Here is a 15,227-nt window from a genome sequence, read left to right on the forward strand (position 1 = left end):
GTTCAAGAGCTAGTGTCAGGCAGTTGCAAGTTCTGGCGAATTATGAGCAACTGAGACAGATGAAGCAGGTGCGTGAAGATGCCGTTGCCCAAGGTCGCTTCGAGGAAGGCAGGAGGCCTGAATGACTTGTCGTTGCGTCTGTTGTCAGGAGTTGGCTGTAGAGAACCTCCAAGGCACCACTCGCCCACTTTGGCGAGAGCAAAGTGGAGTCTGATGGGAAGCTCAAGCCACTAATACTGGAAAAGGTTGGTCACTCGGAACCCTGTCATCGGCAAAACGGGTCCCAAGGTCACTGCAACTGCGAAAATTGCGATTAGTATGAGAAAAAAAGACGACTAGGGTAAGTGGAAATTGTTAGCCTGGGATCTGGCCTGCACGGTTTACGTGGCAATTAAGTATCACATTTAGTGCCCAGCGCGGTATCACGATAGCATGATAACTCAATCTAATCCACAGCCCTGGAATTGTTCGAGAATATAGGGACCGGCCTAAAAGTAACCCGTCATAAACCCACCGTTGGTGGTTGGCAAAGAGCACCCTTAACCCGGCCATCTTCACTGGCTCCGTTTCCGCAAAATGTTCTCGTGGCAAACCTTCTGCTGCCGCTCTCCCGTCCCCAGACGATAAAATCAAGTAATAACTGACAACGCAGTGTTGCTAGTCTCTTGCTAAGCGTTGGTTGTTTCGAAAGAATAGCGCGTGGTTCGTTCAACGGGAATCTTTTCTACGAACCCCCCTTAGTTTTCTACTACTCATCGGACACGCGATTTTCGATATCATATCCCCTTCTGCTTGCCCAACTAGAACTTCTCAGTACCTATTTACCAAGGTAATTTCCCGATAATTGCAATGCATCAAAGGACAACCGAGAAGTCTCTCTGCGTATTGCGATTCTTGCCTGTCAAATCGGGCCAATACTCAGCGGCTGTGCAATGAGCTAACTCTTCGCATAGTTTCCCCGGTTCGGTCTCATGCCACGAACGGCGCCGTGGTAGGAACCCCGAGTGGAGAGACTGACAGCAAGCAGGTGTGCTTGACACTTGCTAGGAGAAGGGGGCTGAGAGTCGTTGGCGATATCCAGGCACCAAAGAGCGACTAATTGCCGACCCGTTACTTCACGCTGCCACTTCCGGAGACTACGAGGCATATGAAATATATCTCAACCGAAGGTGCCCACGGTACTTCGTGTTGCATCTTGGCTGATTGGATTCGTCAAGGATTGCGGCACGTATTCGCTGTGTCTCGAAAATACCTTTCAAGCCAAGCAAGCACCAACTTTTTCCTAACCCTAACGCTTCCGAACAATACTGCCAGAACTTTCGGCCAAACAAGCTCCTCATGCTTCGTCCAAACCTTCCGTAGCACCACAGAATTCTGTGTACTTACTACACTTTTGATAGTTCCAATTGAGTTTCTCATTCCGCAATCGGCCTCCTCTACGGCGTTTCTCGGTTTGTCTGTTCAACATCCGAAAGGGAGGGGGTCTATCATCAGGTGTGTACAAAGTATATGCATATTACAGAAGAGAGAGGGGGTCGGTGCCAAGAAAATTCTTCAGGAAAATAAATTCAGTCGGGACGCAAAGGGACACAATGGGACGTCTGGAGGAGAATTAACCTAGGTTAAGTCCTTATCCAACTATACTCGGCCGGAAACCCGGATACAACTTCTAATATCCCTACTCTTATGGTATACACGTCAACAGGGAAGCACTTGCCAAAGTATAGTGGTTAAGCCCCATTCATTCACGGTCTTGTATATAATCACAACCTCAAGCCCAGCAATAACCATATCAATCCAAAAATTCACAGTAAACCAGCAAATTTCAACTCTAGAGAAATGCACATATTTTTCATCCTGCGTAAATGGAGACTCTGTAAAGCGAACGAGTCCGCCGAAAAGGACATACACAATATGCAGCCGTTGAGACGCATCATGCAAGGAAACCAAGCGCCGATACCAACAATTGATAACACTTGCAGCAGCAGCACCTCCACCATGTGCCAACCACTGTCTAATTGGTCGCTCTGATTGGTCTTCTGGAGCCGCGCAATTAACTACCTCAACGCAACAATCATCATCTATTGTCGCACGAGGAGATAGGAGCCATCGGCCAACAACGGCTATACTCTCAACATCTGTCAAACCCTGGAATGAGTCGCTCGACCCCCGCATGCAAGGCCGAGTTCAGTTCGACCGAAAATACGACCACTCAGCTTCTTGCGTTTATTATGTCAGGGATAAAAAAGCGAATAATACCATCATTCTGAGTCAATATGCACAGATAACCCTAACAGCACAAGTCCCCCGAAACGAAAAACCCTCATACGTGAAGTACACTCCTATCTCCTAGGCGTTTGCCTGCTAATCTATGAAGAGGCCGTGTTCTTGCCGCTTCTACAACTGGGCCTCCCCCTGTCATGTCGTTTGTGGCGGAACATCATTGCTTCTTTCCGTATTGTCTTTTGGTTGAGCCTCGGAGATTCCAGATTCCTGGAGGTTCTCCTCGTCAGGAAACCGAATGGTACGACAAGGCATTGTTGGCGTAGCAGGTGAATTGGAGGCTCCTCCCGTTCTTGGCCCAGTTTTGGGGCTTTGCTGGTTTGCTTGCTTATCGTCGGCCGTGATAGTCGAGCCACCAACCCGGCATATAAGATGAACAGACGGAGTTCGGGGTTTTGTGGGTGTCTCGGGCTCGTTGTTGCCTCGTGAAGCGGGCCTCGGCCATGTTTGTGGGAGGGCAGCAGTGGCAGGCCCATGAATTCGAAACGAACCGTGGTTGGGGTCATCTGGGGATGTCAAGGATCGTGAGATTGTCCGGGGGAGATAGAATCCGAATTTGCCCAGAGGAATACTAAGGCCGTGTACTACCTGTTCAGGGGTAAGATAAAAGTCAGGAAAGGGTTCGAGAGCAACACATACCACACTGCAAACTGCGATGAACCAAACAATGATCTCGGTAGCTTCTCCCATATGAGCTACGTCTCCTCTTTGCGTATCACCTTTCTTGAGAGTATCGAGAAACTCAAGTGTGATGTACAAGTAGAAGATACCGGAGACGCCGACAGGTCCAAAGAATCCCATGAAAATTGCCTGTCGCAAATCATCAATCTGATGTATCAACTTACGGAAGCCAAAGATGACGGGAGGCCTTCTAAAGAGCAATATCAGGATTCCAAGCGGGATGAGTCTGTAAATTGGAATAATATCGTTCTGTACGAACTTGGTCCAAGGACATACAGCTCCATACCACATGAAGATCGTCACGTTAAGAAGCATATCAATCGTAGGTTGGAGCGAGCTGTTTATCAGTCAGCTATTGATTTCCAATGATGAGCGTGGGCTCGAGGGAAAAAGTGTACTATAAAATGGTCAGCAACTTGCTAGCGCAGCTCGACCGGCTTAGCTCTTACCTCATCGAGAGTCTCTAGGCGGAACCAGTCATCCCAGGTGAAAACGTTGCCAGCAATGAAGCAAGCTAAGACATCATCGCTGCCGACCATCCCACAAGTACCCGTGATGAATAGCGCCAAAGAGAGTGCAAAGACTAAGAAGCTTTCACGGTCGACCCATTTGCGGCTCTCAGCAAAGTGAAGCAACTCTCTGGCAAGCCAACCTACTACGGCGCCGTAGATAACGCTGAGGATTATGATGTAGCCCCAGGTCTCGCCAAACCATAGGCCCATGGCCATGCCAGCTCCACCAGACTCAGCTTGACCACCATCACCGATATACTTGATCAGGTACAGAGCGAAAAAGAGAAAGGGGTAACCCAGCCCATCATTCGCACCCGATTCAGCGATGATGATCTTTTGCAATTCCTTTGGCACATTATGATCGGCGAACTTGCCCTTCACAATGACGTTGGAGAGCACAGGGTCAGTAGGCGTGACGCATGCCCCTATGGCCAACGCATGCAAAAATGGGAGCCCAGGTGTCAGACCCCAGATCAACAGCGATGTGATTACCCACATACAGGCCATCACGGGACCCAGCAGTAGGCTTAGGGGCTTCCATTCGTTCTTAAGGTATCGTGATGGAAGCTGGACCCCAGCCAGGACAAGCTGAACCCCGAGGACAAGACCTAGAAACACTGGGATGAGTGATGGTTCCCGATTAACAGGGATGGGTACGTACGAGAGAAATACAGGGTTATCTTATCAACGTTGTTCTGATTGCCCATTGCATAGTCCAAAGGCCGGACTAGGTTGGCTGCATGAGGTGAAAACGTGACTCCAGCTAGGAGAGATATCACTGTAATTGTGAGCATTGAGATTCAGATACGAAGCTTTGTTTGGCACTTACAGGCCTCGGACAAGTAGAAATTCTCCTTCAAGAGATATGAGACCAACCCAAACAACGATATCCACCCACCAAGGACAGCCACTATAACATTGAAGTTGGTGACTGCGATTGTCGGCATCTTGACTATCTGAGGTGTCAAAATGCTAGATGTAGTTCGAGCTGTAATTGAGCTCTAGGTGACCCCACTGCCGTCCTTGCAACAGTCGCGCAAGGCCCGGAAGTAATGAGAGCCCAGTGGCAGGACAAATGTTATTGAATCATTTGACCTATTTGCAGAATTCGGTTGTGAGCGTAGCGCCAGCTTTAGTATCTTCCCGCCGAAGTGAAGGTAAAGCGACGTCCTAGATAGGAGTGCCCGTGGCAGTTGGGAATGGATGGAGATGAGGTGTGTGATGGTGAATGGATAAGTACGACGTAGTGTCACGGTGACCAAAATTCTCCAAGCTGGATCAAGGTCACGCGTCGCAGGTGGTTCAGTAGTTTCCGCAGTTCTTTCGAAGGAATCAAGTCTCTGGGGTGGGATATAGACGAGAGTAGATTTTGAGAAGATGGCCGGTCGTATTCAGCTCGAGTGAGTACGTAAGTGGCCACTCCAGAAGTACTTGGTTTCCGAGAAGTGTAAGAAGAAGTGTGGGTTCTTCTTCACTTGCTGGATCCGCCCAGACTTTTTAAGGTCACTAGCGTTCTTGTTACTGCAAAGTAGTGGTTGTTAAATACATGCTGATTAACTTTAGGAAATCACGACGCGACCATTCCAGTTTCCCAAGTGTGCTTGCCGATTGCCGTTGGACATGGAAGGGCGAGATCGGTCGACTTTGGATAATCACAATCAATGGGCCTAATAACCAATAATTGGGCATCCAAGGTCATTTTTTCAATTATTTACCCGCCTTCAGTTATTCCACAAGCAATTCAAGGCTGCGGTTTCAAGGATGGTGCGAGATCATGAAACCATTGTCTACCATGTGACTAAAGATCCGCACTGATGACTACAGACGAATCAACACCTAACCTAGATGTCTTTAACAAGTACCTTACACCAACAGGCGACTGTGCCAAGGGGAACCTTAGGAGTGTTCAGGCATCAATAGATTGGCCTGTATATTTGCCAGAAGAAACCTCAATTCTGGAACAAGATGGTACAATGATACTTAACAAGGCTAACGAGCCCCATGTTAATATATTTCCCTATTGAGTTTCGTGTCAATGTGATGGTCTCCCAATCTAGTTAGTTGCATATATCGCATCGACTTCTACGGTTGACTGCGACAACAAGGCCTAGAGCACTGGGTGACCCGCACGTTCCACCAAAGGTAAACACCCCGGTTGCATGTGCCGACAACACTCCATCATCTTCAAAGTCATCAAGGCGCATGTCCATATTCCCCTTCAGGTGCTTAGGTTTTCGTTGTGGGTAATGTGTGGCTCGTACACTCGAGCCGAACCCAGACACGCGCCCAACTTCCAACCTTCAGATCTATTTCGGTCCCACCCCGACGTATCCCCATGGCGTTCAATATTGCGCAGCTATCCAGCCCCCGGCTTGCCGACCAACTGAGTGCACTGAGATCGCTGAAGAATGAGGTCGTTGGCCACAGTCAAAAAAAAGAGCAATGGGTACAAGCTGGTGTTCTGAGGCCTATTGTTAGCATTGTGGAGGGCGCGTCGGAGCATGTCAACGGCAAGGATTCCCGACAACGGCACCCGATAACGAGGAACCTGAGTGACGACGAAGCAGTGAAGCTCCACGCCCTCCAGCTTCTTGCCACCTTCGCCAACGCCGGAACCGTCTTCCTTCTTCCACTCCACGCGGCTGGCGCTCTTTCTGCTATCCTGAGCAGTTCTTGTCTACAGCATGAACGCTCCCAGATTGTCCTCGCCGCGCTTCGCGTGTTGCGCGGCATCGTCGAAGCAGTCGCTTTTGTCCCTGCTTTCTCTCCTATCAACTCCACCTACCTAGCCGACACCATTTTCTCGAGTAGCCACCTGGAACCCCTCGCCTTCATTTTAACTCAGTCCCACTCGAATCGAGACGTCGAGGCGCAAGTGTCCATTGTGGCCAAATTTATTGGTATACTTTGTCAAGAAGAGCGCCATCGGGTCGCATTGGTCAACTGTGGTGTCCTTGACGCACTGGCAACGAGGTTGGCAGCCTTTGCTGTAGCAGAAGGGCAAGTGATACCGGGCGCCGAGATCATCTGTCGCTCAGCAGGTCTGTCAGGATTCATACCGAGCCCAGCAAGTCCGGCACTTGACATAGCAGACGTCTTGGGAGCTATCGCCGCCATCATTACAGATTCGCCATTCAGAACTTGCAGGCTTCTATACTCGCCTTGCATACTGGCAGTTTTTCCTCGTACAGATTGCGATTGGGAAGTGTGCCCAAAATCGTCCCCTGAATTCCTCGAGCTCCCTGGCCTGAAGCCTACAAGACAGAATGAATTCGAACCCATGGACTTGTTACTGCCATACATGCCAGTTCAGTTGCGTGGCCAAACGACGCCCAACGCACCGTTTCCGCCGCTAGGGTCGACCTCTTTGAGGGAGGGGATCAGCTTTCACAGCCGTGTAAATTCGAAAGCCAACAATCAGAGCTGGGGTTCAAACGACGAATCATTCATGGGCGGTGACGAGAGTGATGTGGAGGAAGCCGAAAGCCCTCTTGTGCCTTGGCTTATCGGGTTAGTACGATTTCGGGACGGCCTGGCTGCTCTGACGGCAGCATCTGTTCTCACGTCTCTTTTCAAATGTGGGTTTGCTTACAAGATGAGAGAAATCACCCTGGGTCTCCTCGTTGTCCCAAAACTACTGCAGCTACTCGACACAGTGGAAGAAAAAGCCAACCATACTGATACTTCTATGGGCGACGCTGAAACAGCCACAATTTGGGGTATTATAGAACGGGCACCAGCCATCTTGGCTCGTCTGATCACGGACAGTGAATCTTTGCAAAAAGCAGCTTTTGATTCCGGTGCGGTCAAGACGATATGCAGGCTTTTGAAGAATACCTATGACACGCCGCCACCACTGAACCAGGCACGACCTTGGTCTCCGAACGCGGAAGATGAGAGGATGCCACTGAACTCGTCACCAAGCTGCCAACTCGGTGAGCCCGGTATGAACCCCCTTGCGAGGCACCGAGTCAAGGTTAGGGAGAGCTCGTTGAAGTCTCTAGCTGCACTAGCAGCATTCAAGGAAGAATATCGGAAAGCGTTCGTGGATCAGGATATTATTCCATATGTCGTGGAGTCTCTGAGGCAGTCACCACACCAGCCCAAACAGTTAAAGGAGAAATCTAGTAGCGACACCACGGCAGAAGAGGCACCAAAATCGGCTGGTTTTGGCAAGAATCCACCGTCGGTGAACATCGAAGCTTGCTATGCGGTTCGCATGCTCTCTAGGTCGGTCAACATACTACGAACCTCGCTTGTGGACCACGCTGTAGCAATACCGCTATACAAGTTGCTCCTTCACTCCGACCTCAAAGTACAGGTCGCTGCCACCGCTGCGATGTGCAACTTAGTTACCGACTTCAGTCCCATGCGGGAGGTAAGTGGGGATGACTTAACTGTTGCAAGTGAACATGGACTAACAACAGGTTATAGACTTTGACTGACGCCGGCCTCACGAAGGTGTTGTGCGACCACGCTAGATCACAGAACGCAGACCTGCGGCTTAATGCTTTATGGGCGCTTAAGCATTTGGTTCACTCTGCGAGTATCGACCTCAAGAAGAACTGCTTGGAGGAGCTCCAATCAGGCTGGCTGGTGCAATTGATACGCGACGAAAAGGAAGACGAGGCACTACACTCGGCACGGAGGGGCGACACGCAACATAGTCAAGGCGTATTCGATGATGTGGACGAGGACATGGACATGGATGATCAGATCCGGTCACCATGCTACAGACATGCCAGTGCACTCCTGCCATCGGACAGTCATATCCTCCGCCTAGCTGATGCAAGACTTTCGAAGCTTCGAGAGGCTGAGTCTAACCCACTTTGCAAGGTGAGACGAGACGATCTCGCAATCCAAGAACAGGGACTTGGCTTCATCCGAAATCTCATCGGGGGAGCTTATGCGGGCAACATTACAGATCAAAATAACGACACGCCGTTGATGATCGATCACCTATTCAACACCTTAGGACATGACGAACTTTTCAGGATCCTCGCAAGCAAGCTCAGGGTTAAGGTCCTCCACCCATTCAGTGGCCGCCGTGGCCCTACCGGTAGCGAGACTAGAGTGCTTTACCCCCAAGCTAAGATCATCGAGGCGGTGATATACATATTAGTGCACATGGCCGCCAGCATACCGCGCCATCGGCAGCTGGTCGTTGCGCAGACGGAGCTGTTGAGGCTGTTGGCAGGCCTCTTCAGCAGCCAGGACCGAGAGGTGCGCGTAGCCCTGTGCTACCTGATCAACAACTTGACGTGGCAGGACGACGTGCACGATGCCCCCGCATGCTCGCAACGGGCCACTGAACTGAAGAAGCTGGGGTTCTTGACCAAACTCGAGTCTCTCGGCCAGAACGACAACGAATTAGACGTGCGCGAACGTGCTAAGACCGCTCTCTGGCAGATGAAGCATGGTTATTAGCAGCATTACGTCGAGCTTTCATGACTATTGATCAAGGTATTGAGGTTTCAAAAGGGGCTTTTTTCAGTTATTTCCATCATCGTCATGATCCATGACTCTGTCAACCTAGCGTTAGATATGACAAAGTTTGGGGCCAGGCACAGGCAAAACAGGCGGCGTTAAGGGAACGGCTGGCCTCTTCGACGGATCGGAAAGGCCTGTTTGGTACCTATTTGGGCACATGATATATGTATTAGTAGAATACCTAGTGTACATAGACAGCGATGTACACTTAGAAGCGCGTCGCCTTAACTGAAGCGCTGGTTTCTCACAATATTACCCTTCGCCTAGTTAGTTCGATGAGGCGAAAGTATCAGAGTGACGAGTGGTGTCAAGGAAGAGAGGTCAATGAACGACTCTGAAATCCATGTCGTCTTGGTCAAGAAGAGAGTTCCATAGAGTTTGCGATCGATGTTGTATGAGTGCTACAATGGCAGTCGGCATATCATTTGGCTCTCATTTCTCGTCCAGGAGCGGGTGAGCTTCATTTGCACTCCACTGTCAACATAGCTAAATGGGTTGTCCTGCAACACTTCTTCAATCCTGGCTAGCCCATCAACAGCACTCTATCAAGCAATGCAGTGAGATGACTTTAGAGTTGCTTCATTACTCAAATAGTTTCTAGCAATGCATCCAAGGCCCTGGAACCACGTAGCCGACAGCACTGTATTCTGTTACTTTAGAATGGAACACACCTAACCTGTCTAGGCTTCGGTAAAGCCGCCCGTCATTGCTTGGTCGAGGTGCTCGAGTCAATCACGACAGGGTAAAGGCATTTTGAATTGACGACACCGGATCCAAGTCAGGGGATTATGCTGTCAAGATTGAAGGGACACTTGATGGCAGCCTTGGAGGTTAAAAGTCACAGGCTTTACAAAATTCGATCCTATTACACATCAGCTAGCAACGCTTTGCTAATTTAGGCCGAGAATTCAACAGAGTGTGCGACCTAATCGTATCGGATTCATTCACATTTGAGTTGACACGTAGAGCATAATATCCTGCTGTCACCAAACTTCCCAAAGAGCTTACCGAGTGCCGACCGGCATCTTGCGTCTTTGTTGACACCGACGACGGAGGAGCCAGCTACGCCAGAGGTCGAACATCCGCATCTGCTCGCCTCCGATCGTACTGCCGCCTACACCACCCGCATTGTAACCGCTGCAACGTTTCTGGAATCTTGAAATTTGCAGTACTTTCGGACCGTTGTAGCCATCCTACCCCTCGGCCTAGTTATCAACCTACACGCTTTGAAAGTTGGAAAACCGAGGATTTCAGAACGGAGACGGGCCCGACACGCTAAAGTAGTTTGCAGCTGCAACTTTGAAGCAGTTCTGAAAACCCAAGCCCGGGGCGCACCAAAACCTCAATCCTGCCCGCTGCATAGCGTGCTGCGTCAAACGTCCAAACGTCCATCCTTCCGGCCGCCGCAAACAGAAGGATGTGTAGGGGATCATGTTGACTTCGTCTCCCATCGCATCAAGGGCAACGGGCGCATCCCCCGGGACTTTCCACTATGCACCTAACAGGTCTCCTCATCAGTCCCCCAGGGTTACGGCACCTTTGCCGCGCCGACACTCGAAGCATGCCGTTCCGCAGTCGCCTTCGGCGGCAGCAGCCCCTCTGAAGTCGCCGTCACTGTCCGTGTCGCAACCGAAGCCGAAGCAGTATGTGGGCGTCGATGCCGCCACCCAGTACTCGCCCATGGAACCTTTCGATCCCACGGTGCCCCTCCGAGCCGTTCGGCCCTCCACAATTGTGTCCATCGACGAACCGCATCCAGCACCCACCGTAGCAGCATCAGCATCGACATCCGATCCGGCGTCCACGTTCGCAGACCCGCCGCCTGAACCGAATATATCTCCAATTAGGCCTGAGCATGTGAAGTCAGAAGCCAATCCTCTAACGCCCCCGAAAAGGCGCAACTCACAAGACCTCGTCAGGACCACGGCTTCTTCATCTGCCGTATCCGCCGTGACACAAAGCCAAACCAGCTCACCGAAACGCGTCAAACCCTCTCAGGGTCCTCCCAAGGCATTGCCTTTGAAATACGAGTTTTGCGACGTGGAGGACATGGTGGTGTTGATCTCCAACATGCTCGCCGAGCTCATCGAGACCAACGACTCGATAGCCATGAAAAGTGGCCATCTCACAAGATTCCATTCTAGGTATGTTGCCCAAGCAAAACAGGACGGACAAAACGCTCACACGATGCAAGAACTGCGCCAGGAATCTCCGTTGTAGACTATCTACACCGACTCGCGAAACATGCCACTCTCACGCCCCCTCTCCTTCTATCAATGGTATATTATATCGACCGCCTGTGTGCATTATATCCGGATTTTTCCATTAACACTCTGACCGTGCACCGTTTCTTAATCACAGCGGCAACGGTCGCGGGGAAGGGGTTATCCGATTCGTTCTGGAACAATACATTTTATGCTAGGGTGGGGGGAGTGAAGGTTGCGGAGCTGAAACTACTAGAACTCGAGTTCTTGTATCGAGTGGATTGGAAGATTATACCCAATCCCGAGGTGCTGGTTGCGTACTATAAAGGGCTGGTCGATCGCTGCCCGGGATACAGTTTGCCGGAAGATGACGAGATGGCTCCCAGTATAGACGTAGGTGAAACTGACGATTCTGATGATATGGATGACATGGACGGCTGCGAGTCGGAACAGGACAACATGAATGAGGAGGCAGATGCAACCGCAAGTTAGTTAGTTGCCTGCTACCATGACAAAGGGCGGCAGGCACGATAAGGAGTTATCAGGTTGGCGTTCCAGGGTGAACAACGCTCGGCATGATGCAGAGGAGGGAAATGGAAGACATCAGTGCATCTATGCTCAAATTGGAGCAGCAGGGCTGGCATTCATGGACAATGGCACAATGGGCCTCTACAGGCATAGAGCCCAACTGAGGCTCCGTAATGATCTCGTCAGATTTTGGAACGAGGAGCGGAAGAGCATTAGGTAGATGCTGAGGCCGAGGCCGAGACCAACTTCGCCTATGAACGAACGACGTTGTAATGGTATCTACGAACTTCAAATGCATATAATTATGGGATTTCCGTACGCAAAATGCAACAGTCGAACCTGATATGCTAAATTGCCGCTCCCGTCGTTAGCCTTATCGGGATGGGATCTAGACGGTCGGAGCGTGAATGCGAGCCCCGGAGATTTTGACAGTTCTGGGCCGACCGCAACACTCAATCCACATATCCAAACCTCGGGAACTGCCAACTCAGCCTCGTCTTTACACATACAAAAAGCTGCCACGACCTCCCAGCAACCGGTGCCACGCATAGTTCTCCCTATGCGATCGACATGAGGCTCACAACCATATTTCCCGGCCTCGCAGCCCTGGTGTTTTACAGCACTGCCCTAGCCACCGGCGACCAAACGGCAGCCCTCTACATTCAACCCATCTCCCAATCTTCTCCTCCCGCCCCAGCCTTACTCGCTGAAATCCAATACAACGTTTTCTCCCCCCAAGACGCCCAAGTCGCCTCCTTTGAATTTCCCGACCTCCCCGAAGACACCAAGACCTTCCGCGTAGGCACCTACGACGCCGCCACCGACGCCTGGACCTCGTCCACTTCCGTGGCGTCCGTAGATAACTTCGGGAAAGGGTACTCGCCTGCGCTGATATTGACGGTGGATTTGGAGGGAAAAGTAGTCGGGTCGGCGTGTAGGGCCTTCAAGATCGATGCTGGGCAGACGAGGGATTTTGGACCGCAGGCTGTGGTCAGGGTCGTGGAATTGGGCCGGCAGCCAGAGCTGAATAAGCCGGTTGTGCTTGGAGCGGATGGGAAGAAGGGGGATGTGGGGGAGGAGAAGACTCTGTTGCAGAAGTATGTTGTTGAACTCCCTTTGAGGGCTGCGGGTGTTGGTTTGAAGGGAGCGGTTGCTGACAATTTGATACAGGTACTGGTGGGTGATGCTGATTGTGGTGTTGTTGACTTTGACGGGAGGGGGGGATGGGAAGTGATAGAGATCCTGTCAATTGATATCAGTTTCCTCTCTGATGCCTAGTGGTACCTGCGCTGCTTGTGAAGTTAATGCGTCCTTGTCGTGTCTGAAATTTCATCCGTATGCGATCTTGTCCAGCAAGTCTTTGGGATACCACACACATCGTGGTATTCATTCTTGATCACTACTATTGGCTCAGTTGAACTCTCCAGCATTTGGGTTGAAGCGAGCTCTGTACGCTAGTGCCTGTCTTTGTTTTCTTCTCTTCAGTGCTGTATCTGCTCGTCTGCCGCAGCCCTCAAAGTGATATATACTTCACTGTTGTCCGGCATCTCGATCTGCAAGTTCCCGAACCTGCCAGCTTTAATGCTCACGGTGTCAGAATGCTTCCCTGTTGAAGACTGTCACTTCAAGTAGCATGTCCAAACTACTCCCAAAGATGCTCTCGTTACCAAAATAGAACACTCACTCACTTTTTAGCAGACGTATCAATCATTTCACTTGGTCCAATTATCCTATGAGCTGCACAGCGCATCAGCGGTCCCCACCTTCTAGTCAATAAGTTTATGATAGGCGGTTGAGGGCCTATTCGCGTTACGCTGTACCTCATTCAGATTAGCGTGGTTACCCTGACAGGCGCCAAATCCACGGTCGCGACTAATATCCAATTCCATCCCATCCTCAAGCTTGAGCTACAGCTTTGCACTATCACCCTTTCTCTTCCATCTTCCCACCGCGCCTGCAATTCCTGACAACATTGTTGTTGCACAATTCAATCACATTCCTGACACATTCAGTAACTCTAAACACCCATTCTATCCATCAATCCACCCACAATGTCTTCTGGAAACGGAACTACCGTCCCCCAAGACCCCACCAGCAACGAGGTCCCTGGCGAGACCAAAGGAAAAGGCAAGGCTACCGCGACCGAGGAGCCTGTTGAGCAGTCAATGGACGAGGACAGTGATGAGGAAGAGGTGTGTAGAAAAATCCGATTACTCGAGTAATCAAGTTTCTGGCTAGACTTATACTGACTTGACATACCAGGCCGGCGATGGTAAGCCTTCCCACGAGGCGGGAAAAAACGAACCCCAACGTCGCTGATTAGCTAACGCCTCTGCCACAGATGCCGAGGAAGAGGAAGATGAGGGCATGGACGAGATCGACCTCAACAATATCGTCGATGGCGGCCGCCGCACCCGAGGTAAGGTCATCGACTGGGCCAAGGCTGCTGAGAACGTCCCCGCCGACGACGACGAAGATGATGAGGATGAGGACTTCGAGGCCGAGGCCGAGGCCGAGGTCGATGATGACAAGATGGATGAGGATTAAGCTCTCCCATTGCATCTCCACAGTCGCCTTCTTTTGAGCAATGGTCTTCCAGCTGGATTTGGAAGGAGCAGACTTTGCTCGCTTTGACATCACATTTGGGTCTGATGTTTTGAGGCAATGTCTCTTCCTTGAGGACAACCCGGCAAACAAATGGATATAACGGCCTTTGTTCTGGACACACATCTTCTCGCGCCCTCTCGCAATGGTACATACGTCTTACACATGGACATGGATGGTGTTCACATCCTTGATTGGACTCAGCTAGCAGCACATTCACACGGACATGGCTATGCATACTAAGGGAATGAAGATAAAAGTTTTTTCTCTTTTCATGCTTATTTTCCCTTCTTCCTGTTCTAATGATAGATAGTTGAGACACGTGCGAAATGCGTGCTGATACAAACCAATAAAGGAGGGATGGTTTGCCCCTCTGCTGAAGATTGACATGAGCATCATCTACAGCAAACATCATGGTTCGGCTTAATTCAGCCATGTTGTTATCTTGTGAATGAATACTGAAAGGGAACGCGTATAACACACACGTCTCCTCACCATCAACGGCCTGATGCTGCTGTGGCTTCTCAGAAGACACTACTACACCCGGCCACCGGTCAATCTGGTGCCCTTTAAATTTTCACCCTCCCAAGTCGGTAGCAAACACCGATACCATTTGCGGTAATGTGGAATATCCAGACTGAGCTATGGAGATTGGCGCTGGTTGGTAGACAGTGGGAGGCGTTCTTTGCTTGTGCCTTCGCTTTCTTCCAAGTGGGAGTCGGCCATGCGAATTGACGACATAGGATACCTTCACCAACTTCATTCGGTGTGCCGATGGAGTTGTTGCTGGAAACGTAGATGATAGACATCGCTCGTAGTACTCATATTCGTAGCTGTTTATGAAATGGCATTGCTTCCTCGAGCCTCTGAACGCACAATATCCTTTCAAGGACTTCCTTCTGAATCGTGTTGCCATGCCACCCAT

General features: G+C 50.6%; 7 protein-coding genes across 7 annotated transcripts; 5 read left to right on the top strand and 2 right to left on the bottom strand.

Annotated features, from left to right (window-relative positions):
* The first annotated feature begins 849 nt into the window (after positions 1 to 849).
* On the top strand, positions 850 to 1,659 carry BCR38DRAFT_206066 (uncharacterized protein). The gene has a single exon (XM_040854125.1). The coding sequence runs from the start codon at positions 1,148 to 1,150 to the stop codon at positions 1,619 to 1,621; it is 474 nt and encodes a 157-aa protein (XP_040715483.1). The 5' UTR covers positions 850 to 1,147; the 3' UTR covers positions 1,622 to 1,659.
* BCR38DRAFT_206095 (uncharacterized protein) lies at positions 1,660 to 2,296 on the bottom strand. Its single transcript, XM_040854126.1, has one exon. The coding sequence runs from the start codon at positions 2,173 to 2,175 to the stop codon at positions 1,699 to 1,701; it is 477 nt and encodes a 158-aa protein (XP_040715484.1). The 5' UTR covers positions 2,176 to 2,296; the 3' UTR covers positions 1,660 to 1,698.
* A 122-nt stretch (positions 2,297 to 2,418) lies between these two features.
* BCR38DRAFT_457866 (Sodium/hydrogen exchanger family-domain-containing protein) lies at positions 2,419 to 4,423 on the bottom strand (the record flags this gene model as incomplete). Its single annotated transcript, XM_040862085.1, has 5 exons — positions 2,419 to 2,871; positions 2,923 to 3,301; positions 3,439 to 4,084; positions 4,138 to 4,254; positions 4,306 to 4,423. The coding sequence occupies 5 exons, from the start codon at positions 4,421 to 4,423 to the stop codon at positions 2,419 to 2,421; spliced, it is 1,713 nt and encodes a 570-aa protein (XP_040715485.1).
* Positions 4,424 to 5,811: 1,388 nt separating this feature from the next.
* On the top strand, positions 5,812 to 8,903 carry BCR38DRAFT_342635 (armadillo repeat protein; the record flags this gene model as incomplete). The annotated part of the gene is made up of 2 exons (XM_040855961.1): positions 5,812 to 7,854; positions 7,911 to 8,903. 2 exons carry the CDS (start codon positions 5,812 to 5,814, stop codon positions 8,901 to 8,903), a joined length of 3,036 nt encoding a protein of 1,011 aa, XP_040715486.1.
* A 1,494-nt stretch (positions 8,904 to 10,397) lies between these two features.
* Positions 10,398 to 11,662, top strand: BCR38DRAFT_342965 (cyclin-domain-containing protein; the record flags this gene model as incomplete). The annotated part of the gene is made up of 2 exons (XM_040855985.1): positions 10,398 to 11,110; positions 11,161 to 11,662. The coding sequence occupies 2 exons, from the start codon at positions 10,398 to 10,400 to the stop codon at positions 11,660 to 11,662; spliced, it is 1,215 nt and encodes a 404-aa protein (XP_040715487.1).
* Positions 11,663 to 12,268: 606 nt separating this feature from the next.
* On the top strand, positions 12,269 to 12,932 carry BCR38DRAFT_485212 (uncharacterized protein; the record flags this gene model as incomplete). Its single annotated transcript, XM_040863850.1, has 2 exons — positions 12,269 to 12,795; positions 12,869 to 12,932. 2 exons carry the CDS (start codon positions 12,269 to 12,271, stop codon positions 12,930 to 12,932), a joined length of 591 nt encoding a protein of 196 aa, XP_040715488.1.
* An 817-nt stretch (positions 12,933 to 13,749) lies between these two features.
* On the top strand, positions 13,750 to 14,245 carry BCR38DRAFT_409476 (histone chaperone domain CHZ-domain-containing protein; the record flags this gene model as incomplete). Its single annotated transcript, XM_040858375.1, has 3 exons — positions 13,750 to 13,890; positions 13,961 to 13,970; positions 14,040 to 14,245. 3 exons carry the CDS (start codon positions 13,750 to 13,752, stop codon positions 14,243 to 14,245), a joined length of 357 nt encoding a protein of 118 aa, XP_040715489.1.
* Between the last annotated feature and the right edge of the window lie 982 nt (positions 14,246 to 15,227).

This window comes from Pseudomassariella vexata (assembly GCF_002105095.1).
Source record: "Pseudomassariella vexata strain CBS 129021 chromosome Unknown BCR38scaffold_7, whole genome shotgun sequence".
Classification (NCBI taxonomy): domain Eukaryota; kingdom Fungi; phylum Ascomycota; class Sordariomycetes; order Amphisphaeriales; family Pseudomassariaceae; genus Pseudomassariella; species Pseudomassariella vexata.